Genomic DNA, 12834 nt, shown 5'->3' on the forward strand with positions numbered 1-12834 from the left:
AACCCAGGCATGTGCCCTTGGCCGGAATTGAACCTGGGACCCCTCAGTCTGCAGGCTGACGCTCTATCCACTGCACCAAGCCGGCTCAGAAATATCTTAACAAAGATTTCATAAGTTTGGCCAAATCAATGGAGAGTTCCCAGGCTAAAGTCTACCATTGGAGGAGTCCCCTGTCCCACAGGAATAGGCCCACACTGGCCCCACTTGTGCTCAGTCCTGGCAGAGAGGGAGTGTGGCCTTGGCATAGCACAGCGGTGCATCCAGGGGGGTGGCCTCTCATGCCATTGGTCAGCTGCTCCCCACAGCAAGGTCTTGGGTCTCGTGAAGGAGACCTGAGCAGTGCATTCCTGTGGCCCCACCTCCCATTGTGTTCTGAGGGGAAAAGCTGAAAAAGGCAAACCTGAAGGAAATCACAGGGCCCATTAACCCAGTACTTTTTAGAATGTATCAGTGCCGTGTTGAGCCCTTCAAATAGGCAATTCCATTTAATCCTCATAGCAATACTATGCAGTGGGCATTAGCATCCTCAGTTTCAGAGGAGGAACCTGTGGCTCATAGAAGCCTCTAAGTCACACTGCTGGGACCTGTGAAGTCAAGGCTGTTGAATGGCTATTCTGACTCCTGCCCGTGGACATAGGGTGGCCTGAAGTTAGGATCAGCATTAGTCAAGACTCAGATACCAGTGACGGAAAACCGAACTCAAGCTGACTTAAGCATTTGCACACATGAACTAGAAAACCCCGGGGCAGTGGCTTCAGGCATGGCTAGATCCAGGGACTCAAATGAGGAAGACCTGAACACTTTCCATCTCTTGGCTCTGCTTCCCTGACTGTTGACTCCATTTTTTCTTGCCATAGCCTCACATCTCCAGACTTCTAGCATCCTTACCACTACTTTCCTAGCATAAAGGAGCATCTGTTCCCCAGTAATTCTAATATAAATTTGATAATTGAATCTCATTGGTTCTGCTTATGTCACGGGGTCATCCCTGAACCAATCACTGTGGCCAAAACAGTAGAATAAGTTGATTGGCCAGGCCTCAGTCAGGTGGCCATTCTGGAGTTCTGGGGTGGAGGGTGGGTGAGGTCAGCCTCAGCCACATGGAGTGGAGGCAGGGGAGGAGGGGGTCCTTAGAAATTTGGGACCAAGGAAGAGGAGATAGTCTGGGAAGACTGTGATGCAGATGTTAGGGTCAGGTGGGCCCTGGTGAGAAGAGTGGAGGAACCCATGGGTGTGGTCTTCTGGCCTCCTGGGCCCTCCTCCACGGTGATGTAGACAGACATCCTGCAGCTCTGACCTTCCCTCACCTTCCAGCGTCTATTGGGACTATGCCATGACCATACGCCTGGAGGAGATCGTCTACCTGCACTGCCACCAACAAGGTAGGGACTGCCCGCCCACCCCCCTGTTGCCTATGCAACCTCAGGCAACTGACTTCACCTCTCAGAGCCTCAGTTTCCCCTCAGTGGGGATCATACCAGGACCTACTCATGGGGTTATTGTGAGGATCAAGTGGCATATGTTAAGGTCTCAGCATCAAACCCATGGTGTTAGTTGCTAATACTGAGCAATTATGGTGTGCCAAGCATGGCTCTGAGCATTTACATGCCTGTTACTTAATCATCACAACAACCTAGGGATAGGGGCTCCGTCACTGCCAGTTCACAGGTGAGGAAGCAGCATGGCACAAAGACATGCAGCTTATAAGCTCCAGAGCCTGGACTTGAACCCAGGTCTTTGTCACTCCAAAGTCAGTGCTCAGCCGACCTGGGATTAATAACTAGCATTCCCCTTTAAAGCCCAAGGCAGGCATATTCATAATAAGCAGAGAGTCATCCTGCTTTGGAAAGCAAGGGACCTGTGGCCAACCAAGGTGTAAAACATATAAGCTTATTTAATGAGGTAGAACTGGGTTCCAATCCACACCCTGCCATTTACTAGCTGTGTGACCCTTGGCAAGTTATATAACCTCTCTGAGCCTCGGTTTTATCATTTGTAAACTAGGCAATAATAGATATTTTGAGTACTACAATAAGATGGTACCTTTAACGTGATGTGCTTATATACAGTAAGTGCTCAATCCATGCTACTGACAGTTAATACTGCGCTGAAAAAGCCTCCATACAAAAATAGATCAAGTAGATTTGTAAAGGGTGCTTGAGGGACATGGGTGTTGGGAGGCAGCCTTTCCCTTTGGTGGGGGCTGTAGGACATGTTCTTCTTGACCATGTCCTACAGTTCCCATCAACAATGATCATAGGTGGGATGAGAGGGACTTGGGGGAGGTGAGACTCCCCCTGACCTTCTGTCCAGACCTGTCCCAGAGCCTCAAAACAGGTTCATGTGTCTGGGCCTGGGGGTATGTGTTGGGCGGAAGGGCCCATCACCATGCCTCTTAGTGACTTCCTGCTGGGTCTTCTGTGGTCGGTCACATGGCAGTGGACAGCGGCGGGACGGTGGTGCTGGTCAGCCAGGACGGGATCCAGAGGCCACCCTTCCACTTCCCCAAGGGAGGGCACCTCCTGCAGTTCCTCTCATGCCTGGAGAACGGGCTGCTCCCCCACGGGCAGCTGGACCCACCACTCTGGTCTCAGCGGGGGAAGGTGAGTGATCATGGCTGGGGGTGGGGTCAGCCAGGGTGAATGGTCATTCTTGCCCAGGAGCCCTTAGGTGGCTTTTCGGGCTCATGCACACTCCGTCACGACCCTCATGACGTGCAGTTGGGGGACAGGTGTGTCCCAGGGACTGTGCATTGGGACATGTTCTTTCAGGGCAAAGTATTTCCCAAACTGCGCAAGCGAAGCCCTCAGGGTTCTGCCGAGTCCACAGCTTCAGACAAGGAAGATGACGAGGCCACGGATTACGTGTTCAGGATCATCTACCCCAGCCTGCAGTCCGAGTTCGGTAAGTTGTCCTGTTCCTGAGCCCAGGGAGCCAGCCATTAGCTGATCCTAAAAATGAACTAGGCATTTGGAAATAGAGGACAAGAGGTCTGGATTCTGGGGCTAACAGGGGACCTGGAATCAGGAAGTTTATACCTTGGTGGCCTTGATTTGCCCCCGTATGAGAACAAATAACCACTCTTCTTAGGTAATAAAGATGCCACTGACTGGGAGGTGGCATGGGATAGTGGCAGTGACATGGACTCTGGAAATCACGTTGAACTTGGGCAAGTCGCTTTAATCTCCTATGCCTCCGTTTCATCATCTGTAAAATGGGGTGTCTACAGCACATATTTCATAGGGCTTTTGGAGGATTAAATTAGATAAGTCACTTGACATAGAACACTCAAATGTTAGCTGCTATTGTGTTATTATACTTCAACATATTGTTGTAAGGATTTAATGAGATAATGAGGTGATCAGTGTAAAGCCCTTAGAATAAGGTCTTGCACATAGTAGGCACTCAATAAATGGTAGTCAAAGCAGCAAAGGGAAGCAAAGTGCTTGGCACTAGCACAGGAGGTGATCTGCCTGCTGATTGCCATGAGACAGATGCTTAGTGAATGGAGATTGTTGCTATTAAGATGATCATTCTTACGGACTGTTGTTAGGATTAAGTGAATTACTATTTGAAAAGTTCTTGAAAGGAGGCCTGGCATTTATTAAGCACTGTATGGACATCTGTTAAACAAATCAGTATTAAGTTATACGCATCCTTTCTGTTATTTAACCCTCTGTGGCCCCATTGATCCAATCAGATGGGTAATGGCTTGAAGCCTCCCTTTGCTTACGTGACCTCGGCTGCGCAGTGAGAGGCTCTTTTGAAAGCAGATGTCCTTCCCAGCAAGGTTGAACTAACCATGCCCGGCCACTTAGTGCTCCATCTCTCATCCATCGCTGAGTTGGATTGGCAGTAAGATCCTACAGGGCTTGGGTTAGTGTGTTTTCATCCATATATTCCTTCATGAAGAGCCACAGAGTGTCCTGAAGTGTTCCTTAGCATGTGCACTCCTGCCCAGGCTGTCTGTGCACACAGCCCCACCGGAGAGCTGGTTCATTAGCCAAGACCAGATGCCCTGTGGCCACCTTCCCAGAAAACTCTCTCCTCGGGGGCTCATCCTCCAACAGGCTCTTGCCGGAGCCAGGCTGGATTCCCTTATTTGGGGAATATCATTGTTAGCTTCTTGTGGCTGCATGTGCCACCAGGACAGACGCTAGGATTCAAGACACTAGGATATAACAATTCGTTGTGATAGGGGCTGTCCTGTACACTGAAAGATGTTGAGCAGCATCTCTGGCCTCCACCTACCAGATGCCAAGTGGCCAATCCATCCCCTGCCCACCAAGTGTGGCAACCAGAAATGTCTCCAGTCATTGCCAAGAAACTGGAGGAAAGTTGTCTCAGGCTGAGAACTGCTGGTTCAGAGAAAAGCTCACATCAGTGCATTCAACTCGGCCACTGTGTGTGGGGCCGTCGGGGTTGGGGTGCAGGGTGAAGGTTCAAGTCCCGAAGACTTGGTTCTTCTGGTCGGTTCAGTGTTCTGCCCACCTCAGACTTTCCATTTCACTGGTGCTTTTTGTTTTGTGTCTCAAGTTGTTCCCGACCCCTTGGGCAGCACATCCTCGGTCTCCGTGGGCCCTGCCTGGATGGTGGTTCCTGTGGGCCGGTCCATGCTGGTGGTGGCCAGGGCCAGTCGGTGGGCCCAAACCAGATGGGACGCCACCCTTCCCATACCAGGCTTGAAGCAGCAGCCCCCCAGTAATGTCTGGGTCCCCCCAATCCGTTGGGACTGGGTGCCAGCCACCTCTGCCATGTTGTCATTTGAGTCTTGGTCCTAGTGGAGATGGAGGTGAAAGACAAATAAGTACCTTTATGCTGTCCAGTTGGTACCCTGCGTGATGCAGCTTGGAGTGCTGTGGGTTCAGTAGTGAAGGGATCCATTGGTGATGTCTACAGGGTGGGAGGGACTCGGGGCAGAGGCATGCCTGCCACACCTGGGCACAACTGATCAATGCTTCCCTGAGATTGGCTAAGAACTGGGGCTGTTTTTCTAGAACATTTTACAGGGGCTTGCTGGTCATTTTTGGCCAGCTCATTGGTGAGTCTGCTTGGGAAGGGTTAGTGTAACAAGCCAGTTTTGGTGGCCCCCAAAGCCTCATTCTGGAGGCAGCTTTGTCCTACGTCATTGGGTAGGAGCTGACCCTGTCAGCCACTGAGCTCTGATGACCAGTGGGGCTGAGTCCACAACTACCCTCCCCTTGGAGCCCGAGAGAAGATGCCACATTACCACTCATCCTTGAGGACGCCTGGCACAAGGGTAAATATGCATCCCTCTTAATTTCCTGGAGCAGGGCTTGGCAAACATGGCCTGCAGGCCAAACCCAGCTTCATTCTGTACAGCCCATGAGCTGAGAATGGTCTTTACATTTTTTGAATAACTGAAAAAAATCAAAAGCAGAATAATATTTTGTGACAGGTGATTATGATATAAAAGTCACATTTCAGTGCCCATAAAGTTTTATTAGAACATACCCATGCTTGTTTGTTTGCATTTTATGTATGGCTCCTTTTGCACTACAACAGCAGAGTTGAGTGGTACAATAGCAACCAAGTGGCTCACAAATCCAAAACTATTTTCTACCCGGATCTTTACAGAAAATATTTTTTGAGCCCCATCCTAGAGAAAATAATTTTTGCACCTGTCTCGAACTGCCAGAAGGCCAAGAAGTTAACTGTAGAAATTGTGATGTATATGTCACCAGTATGTTTGTCCTGCAGCGGCACAGATCCTGTGGTGTTCTTGGAGCTGGGAAAGAAAACAGTGAGCGAAACTTAAGGGCCATATTCCTGGGAGCAGTTGATCAGGAATCACCAATGTCCCGGAGTTAGGAGATCAGTCGTGCTTTCTTGGTTTTCAAACGTGGCTGCTATATCAGAATTGTTTTTGAAATGTAGACTCAAGGGATGTATGACCAGGAGGTTTTAATTGGCTACGTCAGGGGTGGGATACAGGCTTATGGCTTTTTAATAAGCCCCCGCCCCCATGTGATTCTGGGGGTGGCCAGCCTACTTGAGACCCGTTGAAGCAGCTGGATCAGGACCACGGACAGCGCAGGTACCCTCTTCCTCGTCAGTGGGAGGCTCCACTGGGTTCTCACCCATGTGTGCCCTGCCTCATCAGATGAGTCAGGGTCCCTCTGTCTCACTACTAGAGACTCTCTCACCAGAGAGTCTGTCTCTGAGGACTGGAGACCATCTGCCTTCCCTAGAAGCCCCCAGCAGGTCCCTGTCCTTTCATGTCAGCCTCCTGTGAGGACAGCTGAATGACAACATGGTGTGAGGCGTGGCCTCCTACTCTGGGATTGGGCCTGTTTTCTTGGCTCTGGTCTCTCTCTGGTTTCTCTTCCACTCTCTACTGTCATCAGCTCTGCCCATTTGCTGGGGGCCCCAAATTTTGGTGGTGGCTTTCACTGGATCAGGCGGGTTCAGGAACTTGGGTCAGACAACGATTGTGGTCGCTGTTTCCTACTGTGACATTAAAGGGCTTTTCCTATCCCTGTGCTGGCCTAGGAGTGAGCTGCTTGTTTTGGGGTGAGGCTTCTGTAACCCACATATGCTCAATCAGGGCTCTTCTTCTGCCCTTTCTACTCCCCACAGTGCCCCAGGACCTGATGGATGTCTCCATGAGCAACCTGCCATCCCTATGGCAACCCAGTACCCACAAATCCTCTTGCTCATCCTGTTCACAGAGTGGCTCAGGCGATGGTGGCTCAACCAATGGCTGCAAACATGAGAGGTATGAGGGGCTTGAGCTGTGGATGGAGGGAATTGGAAGGATTTACCAAAGATTTGGAGATACCTCTTACTTGCCTTGCACTGACTTCTGAGGCTCCGGAATCATCCAAATCCAGGTTAAATCCTAGCCTTGTGAAGTCCTAGCTGTTGGAGCTTCCTTACATGGAAAAAGAACATATGTCGCAGTAACAAACCGCCCTAAAATCTCAGTGGCTATTACAACAAAGGTTTATTTGTCTTGCATGCTATGTGTCTATTATGGATCAGTTGGAGACTCTGCTTTCTGCACATCAAAGGCCCCGCTGATGGAGCCACCACCATCTTGAATATTGCCAATCACAGCGACTGAGGGAAATGGCATGGAGGGACTCGAAGCAGCATTTAAATGCCCCAGGTCAAATGAGGCACCTGTCATTTCCACTCACACCTCATTGGCCCTGTCTACAAGGAGCCAGGAAGTGAAGTCCCCCCATGCACTTCCAGGCAGAAACCAGAAATACTACTTAATGACAACCACACATGCCTAAATGGGACACTAATGCTTGCTTTATATAGCTATTGTAAGGCCATATCAAATAATGGTTGGAAGTGGCCAACATGTGGTACATGGTAATGCTCAATAAATTACATGCTATTTTATTGTATAAAGTTAAATCCCAAGATCAACTCTTTCTTTGCACATAGAGCTTTGGTCTCTTTGGAAGAATGACGTAGCCCATTCATGAGAATGGTCTTGTTTCCTACTGACCTGGCCTGGCCTACAGGAGTGGAATCCTCTTTTTCCTTCTGGGCCTCTGTCCCAATGGGTGGTCAGTTCATCAGCTGTAGGAACATCAAGGGCAGGGGGCTGGATTCAGATTTTTTAAGTCTTCTAAGCCCTGGGGACCAGAAACCTTATCATCTGAGCAGATTCTCAGTCTCTCATCCCAGACCTGCTGAAGCAGAATCTGCATTTAACAAGATCCCAAGACCATGTGTACCTTTAAGTTTGAGAAGCATTGATATAACCGAGAGACTAACATGTTAATATGCGTCAGAATCACCTGGGGGAGGTAGCAAAACCTCCTGGTGCCTTGACTACTTCTTGGCTGTCCTGACTGAGTAGGTCTGTGTGGGGCCCAGGAATCCACGTGGTGGAGAAATTCCAAGTGATAAGGGGCTTGTGGTCCATGGACCACTGAAAAGTGCTGTTCTAACTTAGTACCCCCTTTCACTGTATCTGTTTACACACTTCTAGTGACAGGGAGCTCACCACCTTGCAGGTAGCTGAGGGCACTATGGGACACCTGTCAGTGAGATGCTATTCTCATGTAATCTGAGCAAGCCCGAGTCTTGCCAACCTGAGGGCACAAAGAGGGTGACTTTAAAGTTTAATGCCTCCAGGTATACATACCTGGAGGACTTCGGCCATGCTTTCTACTCAGTGTTCCTGGGTTTTCCTGGGTGTCCTCTGGGATCATTTTCCTCTACTCTGTGTTTTGCAAGAAGGTACAACACTCTCTTCAGCAGCCCTTATTTTCTACAACAATGCTGGGGCCTTATTCCTCTCTCCTCTTTCAGCCAAAAAAGCCCCCCAGAATTCCCATGCAAGGAGAATTTATGCGGCATCACCTACTTTGCAATCAGCTAGACTCTGAGTCCCAGTTTGGCTCAGTTTGGTTCAGGTGGGTCACTTCAGAAGTCAGAACTCTTTCTGAAGGTGTCAGAAACCCACTTCAAACTGGTGCAAGTAAGAAGGAAAATCTGTTGACAGAATTGAAAAGTCCACAGGTGCAGTGGCTTCAGGTATGGCTGGATCCAGCTGCTCAAAACAGGAATCTCTGTTTTTTTCTTTGGCTCTTGCTTCTGTTTGCCACTATGATGGTTTCATGCTTAGGCAGGCCCTTCTATGCAGTAGCATAAATGGATCCCAGATGCCTCTGCCCCATATCCCATTGGCTTTGGAACTTAATCAGGGAAAAGAGTGTCTGTTTCCCAGTGATCTCAACAAAAGTCCCGGGGCTGATTCTCATTGGCCCAGGTTGGATCACATCACCACCTCTGGCCCAATCACTGTGATCCCAACGTGAGTCATGCACTGGGAAGAATCAGCTCTACCCAAGCCATAGGGACAGAGTTATGGAGTGACTCCCAAGCAGATAGCAGAAGGGGCAGTGATGCTGTATGAGCAGAAATAATATCCCCACAGCCCCCTTGACCGGCTGGCTTTAATCTGCTCCTAGAGATAACGAGTTGTCTCCTCTCCAGGAAATCTGGGCTGTGGGTGGGTCTGTCCTAAGTGTCTCCCTTTTCCTCCACCGGCAGGGCTCCCCTGAAGCTTCTCTGTGACAACATGAAGTACCAGATCCTTTCCAGAGCCTTCTATGGATGTGCGTATTGACCTTATTTGCCGTCGTGATCTCCAGGGAACATTCATTGAGTGCCTGCTACGTGCCTGGCTCTGGAGTTTGAACCCATGCTCCTCTGTTTCCTAGATTCCTGGTTTTAGTGAAATGATATTAACTTCTCTGAGCCTCAGTTTCCTCATCTATAAATTGGAGATAAATATACTTTGATCCTAAGAGAGGGCAGTGAACAATGGGGTTCCTTGGGGGGAGGGGTTTGGTTTAATCGCCATTGCATTCCCAGTGCCCACCTTAGAGTGTTTGTTTTCAAGACTGAATGAGAAGCATGTATAAAGCCCCTGCAGCTAGTGTTGCACATCATAGGTGCTCATAACTGTCTGTTCCCTTTCCCTGTGGGCAGAAGCAGAAGAGAAAGGTGGCCTGATCCCTTCCCAAGAACTTAAAAATGAAATGCATAATATAAGTACTCTGATTATTTCATTTTAACCGATGAGGAAACTAAGGTACAGAAAGGGGGAAATGACTTTCCCAAGGTCACACAGCTAATAAGCAACAGACTCAAACCCAGGCCTGCCTGACGCAAAGGCTCTGTTTTTGTCCCCACTCTGCTATATCAGTTCTTAGCAGGATTTAGTTCCCCAGCCTCTCAGCCTAGTGTGTGTATTTCAGGATTCTAGAAAAGTGTTAACACATGCTGCATGGGCCTGTGAAATAGCAGTGCAGGTCCTGTCCCTGAGTGCCTGAAGAGGCAGGGAGAGTGTGAGCTCTCCAAGATCAAGGCTTTTGCCTGTTCTGGACTGACCCATCCCCAGTGCCTAATGCAGGGCCTGGCATGGAGCAGGCATTGGGTGAGTATTTATGGAACCCAAACGGAAGAGCTTCCTGGAGGAAGGGGAGAGGGTTTAAAGGGATCTTGAATGATGTCATCACATGATGCGGCTCATCCATGATGGCAGCTGAGAGCCCAGGTTCTGGAACTAGGCAGTTTGGGTTCAAATCCCAACTCCACGCTTCCTAGCTATGTAACCTGAGCAGGTGATGAAACCAGTCTGTGCTTCAGTTTCTCCATCTATAAGATGGGGATAAGAGTACCCGCTGTGGCGAGAATTAAATGAGTGAAGTTAGGTAGGCTCAGGTGGCAGCTCCCTGGCACTTATGTAGTATGTGCTGTGTAAGTGTTAGCGTTAGCCATCACCATCATCATCATCATCACTGTTGGTAGGGGTGAGTCCTCAGGCTCAGGAAGGTCCAGGGTCCTCTCTGGGAGTTAAGGATGAGATGGTGGGGGAGATCCAGAAGAAAGGTATGCAGTCAAAACCAGCACAAGCCAGTATTTGCTGAGTGCCTCGTGTTCCAGGCACCGTGCCCTCCAGGTGCCCAGGATGGGTTGGGTGAAGGTTGGCAGACATTCTGTTTAGAGTGCAGGGCCATCTTTGAAAGCAAACCAGTGCCCTCAGCATCCTCTTGGATATGACTCGCCGGGACCTTGTCTATCCAGCTCCATGTTTTCTCCCACTCTCTTTTTCTCTCTGTGTGGATTGGAGGCACCCAGAGGCACAGGGAGCCCACCCCTACTCTGCTTCCAGCCTGTGAGTTAAATACCTTGGATTCTAGCAGAGGTGGTATCACCCTGACCAAGGTTGAGAAAGGTGATAGGACCTCCCCACGGTCACAGAGCAGTTAAGCAGTCAAGCCCACAAGTGGCTTCCCCCTCTGAGCCTAAGCTCCTTACCTGGAAAAGGGGGTGATGAGAACTCGTTGGGTCATGAGGGTTCAGGAAGGTTATGGGCAGCATTTTGGAGACTCTGAGACAAGGCAAGGAGGGTCTGATGGTGGATAATGACCCTTTCTCTATCTCCCCCCACAGGGCTTGCCTACTGCAGACACCTGTCCACCGTGAGGACCCACCTGTCAGCCCTGGTCAATCACATGATTGTGTCTCCAGACTTGCCCTGCGATGCTGGACACGGGCTGACGGCCGGGATCTGGGAGCAGTACCTTCAGGACAGCACAGTAAGGCTTGGCCTGGCTCGGCCTGTGGTGGGACTGCAGCAGGTGGGGGCATCTTGCAATCTAAGGAATAGACCTATCTGCTTGTGGGGACTCAAGGATGTTGTGATGTCTTTGGGTTCTGCATACCCAAACTCAAGAGTTCCAAGACCCATAGCCTGCTTCTGCCCATTGGGGTGAGGATCAAGGAGGATGGAAAATACACATGCTCTCCTGGAAGGAGTAAGAATCCATCAGTGGCTAAGCATTTATTAAGCACCAGCTGTATGCTCAGTCCTGCATGAGGTGCTATGAGTCCCCGGTGAGCAGGAATTCATAATGCAGTCGAATCTACTTAGAATGATGAGAGGAGCTAAGTTAGAGGGAGACAGCTGTTAAAGTCATCCTAGTGTGCCCCTAAATCATTAGTGTATACAGAACCAGCTACTCATGTTCACTGCAGATTAATTTGCTTTAAAACAATTTTCTTAGAGCTTAGTTGAGATGAAAAACTCCAAGATAATATTCCCAAATAAGCACAGTATACAAAATTGATTGAAAATTAAGTAGAAATATAAGTTCCTTATACCCTGGTTTTTCCTTTTCTCTTTTAAATATATTTTATTGAATCTTCACAGAGAGGAAGGGAGAGGGATAGAGAGTTAGAAACATCGATGAGAGAGAAACATCGATCAGCTGCCTCTTGCACACCTCCTACTGGGGATGTGCCCGCAACCAAGGTACATGCCCCTGACCGGAATCGAACCTGGGACCTTTCAGTCCGCAGGCCGACGCTCTATCCACTGAGCCAAACCAGTTAGGGCTTTTCCTTTTTTCTTGAACAAAAATGAGTTCATACTAGACCCGATCTGCATCTTATTTTTTTCCACTAACAGTACACATTGAGCATCATTTTGTGTAGGTTCTCATAGATGCACCTTTCTACTTTAACAAAAATGAGTTCACACTAGACACGATCTGCATCTTTTTTTTTTTTCCACTAACACTACACATTGAACATCATTTTGTGTAGGTTCTCATAGATGCACCTTTCTACTCTCTGTGTGGTATTCCCATGTCGGGGGTTACTGTTCTCCCGTTGGTGGGAAGTTGAGGGGTTCCCAGGGCTTTGCTCTTTCATGTCACATTGTAGTGGATATTGGGTGCCTATGGCTTTGCTCATTCATGCCAGGGTTCCTAAGGGCTAGGTCTGAAAAGAAGAACTGCTGGATCACAGAGTCTGCCCTGGCTTTCTGTTGACCAAACAAACCCTTTGCTCTCCCCTGTCCCCCCACCACAGAGTTACGAGGAGCAGGAGCTGCTGCGCCTTATCTACTATGGGGGCATCCAGCCCGAGATCCGCAAGGCCGTGTGGCCCTTCCTGCTGGGCCACTACCAGTTCGGGATGACAGAAACGGAAAGGAAGGAGGTTGGTTACCCTGAAGGGCACTGGGTCTTTGGCAACCAAAGGAGCCAGGTACTGTGAGGCTGGGGGAGCTCTGGTCCCATTTTGGACCAAGGTGGGGCAGGGAGCTGGGGGGAGCCAGGAAGCTCAAGGGCAGCGCTCTCCAACAGAAATACAGCACAAGCCATGGATGTCATTTTTTAAAAATAAACTTTTATTTTGAGATAATTGTGGATTCACACCCTTCTTTATTACCTTCCACCTCGCCTTCCTGGCACATAGTAGGTGCTCAGTTAATGTGGGTTGAATGTTATGCCATGAATGTTAGATGGGTGCTTCCAGGGCTCAGGGTCCCAG

At 49.3% G+C, this 12834-nt stretch overlaps 1 protein-coding gene across 1 annotated transcript in view; it reads left to right on the forward strand.

Annotated features, from left to right (window-relative positions):
• Nucleotides 1-12834, forward strand: part of SGSM1 (small G protein signaling modulator 1) — a 51663-nt gene that overhangs the window by 24249 nt on the left and 14580 nt on the right. The window contains exons 10-17 of the mRNA XM_014542420.1: nt 1315-1382; nt 2440-2603; nt 2772-2904; nt 4537-4701; nt 6601-6739; nt 9043-9107; nt 10951-11096; nt 12373-12501. Coding sequence (XP_014397906.1) covers nt 1315-1382; nt 2440-2603; nt 2772-2904; nt 4537-4701; nt 6601-6739; nt 9043-9107; nt 10951-11096; nt 12373-12501 — 1009 coding nt within the window. The remainder of the gene's footprint in view (nt 1-1314; nt 1383-2439; nt 2604-2771; nt 2905-4536; nt 4702-6600; nt 6740-9042; nt 9108-10950; nt 11097-12372; nt 12502-12834) is intronic.

Source organism: Myotis brandtii, unplaced genomic scaffold (assembly GCF_000412655.1).
Source record: "Myotis brandtii unplaced genomic scaffold, ASM41265v1 scaffold303, whole genome shotgun sequence".
Classification (NCBI taxonomy): Eukaryota; Metazoa; Chordata; class Mammalia; order Chiroptera; family Vespertilionidae; genus Myotis; species Myotis brandtii.